Raw genomic sequence first — 1,663 nt, 5'->3', positions numbered from 1 at the left:
ACAACCATATTTAATGTAGTGTGAACAAACTGTGTCATTTCATACTAAATCTTTCCATGTACTTTTCTTTGCAGTCGGAGATGGAACAGGAACGCTTCCGAGCTGATCTGAGCAGATGTGTGGATATGCAGATGGCCTTCAAAGTTCAGCTCAGAGTTTTTGTCAGTAAAGGTAAGCAAAGGGGCGTATGAAAGAATCTAGAAACCCAGATTCCAAGACAGAGAGGAACTAAGAAGGTTATTACCAACTAAACGTTAAGACTGTAGTTGAGCATTGAATTCATTTTTTGAAATGTAATCAAATTAGACACCTACTATACATATATAAGTCATAGTCTATATAAAACAATCTGTCAAGTATCAAATCATTTGAGTACTTGAATGGATAGTCACTTGTTTGTAACTTGAATTCGATGCATGAGTGCCAGATGTTATTTGTAAATAGCTGGTGGGCATATTAACAGCTCAGTCGCTGTGCTTCTGCAGAGATGCGCATATCTGGTTGCTATGGCTCCTTCATCGCCGGTCCTGACTCCTGCTGTGTTGCCATGGCAGCGCTTGATTGGCACACAGCTCTGGCATTTGAGTTCACTCACAACAAGTCTTTAGATGAAACGAGGGGTGTAGCCATACAGGTAGTATTGATGTGATGATATAAAATCATAAATTATCATATTAGTCAGTCTCAAATTTTGATAAAAAATTATCTGAGATTAATGGATATGATAAATAATTTGATGTGTTGTTCATTTAAAGGGGTCATATGATATCGCTGTGCTTCTGCAGAGATGCGCATATCTGGTTGCTATGGCTCCTTCATCGCCGGTCCTGACTCCTGCTGTGTTGCCATGGCAGCGCTTGATTGGCACACAGCTCTGGCATTTGAGTTCACTCACAACAAGTCTTTAGATGAAACGAGGGGTGTAGCCATACAGGTAGTATTGATGTGATGATATAAAATCATAAATTATCATATTAGTCAGTCTCAAATTTTGATAAATGACACTTATCTGAGATTAATGGATATGATAAATAATTTGATGTGTTGTTCATTTAAAGGGGTCATATGATACTATTTACATTTTTCCTTTCTCTTTGGAATGTTACAAGCTCTTGGTGCATAAAGAAGATCTGTAAAGTTGCAAAGACTAAAGTCTCAAATCCAAAGAGATATTCTTTATAAAAGTTAAGAGTCAACCACGCCTACCTAAAACGGCTCGTTCTAACACGCCCCCACATGTCTACATCACGATGTGGGAAGATTTGCATAACGCCGCCCAAATGTTCACGCAAAGAAAGAAGGCGTAACTTTTTTTATTCTTGCTGTTGTATTGTTGCTGCCGCCATGTCGTGAAGGCACTGTGCGTTCCGTTGTGAAAGCGAAACTACTTTGTTTGGTCTTCCAAAAGAGGACGATATCCGCTTCGTCATGCCTGGAGCTGATCCGTGCTGGTCGCTGAGGAAATACATCAACTTCGCGCTGTGGATCGCCGGATCGGCTTTCACAGTGGACGAAGCGGAGTCCAGCCCGGGGTCGTCACATGTGGTTGCCGCAAGCCCGCTGGCCGCTCCTTCGTCTAATCTGCCGGCCACCGCTCCCTCTAGCCACCGGCCTCCGGTCACTCAAGGCCGCCGTGTGTGACGCTGTGTTTCGTTGTGAAAGC

The 1,663-nt window shown here is 42.4% G+C and overlaps 1 protein-coding gene across 1 annotated transcript in view; it reads left to right on the top strand.

Annotated features, from left to right (window-relative positions):
• The window catches only part of LOC107575942 (protein transport protein Sec24C-like), a 12,085-nt gene that overhangs the window by 7,622 nt on the left and 2,800 nt on the right, over positions 1–1,663 (top strand). The window contains exons 11-12 of the mRNA XM_016262248.1: positions 75–171; positions 486–634. Coding sequence (XP_016117734.1) covers positions 75–171; positions 486–634 — 246 coding nt within the window. The remainder of the gene's footprint in view (positions 1–74; positions 172–485; positions 635–1,663) is intronic.

Source organism: Sinocyclocheilus grahami, unplaced genomic scaffold, assembly GCF_001515645.1.
Source record: "Sinocyclocheilus grahami isolate Dianchi unplaced genomic scaffold, SAMN03320097.WGS_v1.1 scaffold3031.1, whole genome shotgun sequence".
Classification (NCBI taxonomy): domain Eukaryota; kingdom Metazoa; phylum Chordata; class Actinopteri; order Cypriniformes; family Cyprinidae; genus Sinocyclocheilus; species Sinocyclocheilus grahami.
The sequence above is the reverse complement of the archived record's forward strand: the minus strand, read 5'-3'. Positions and strand labels throughout refer to the sequence as shown.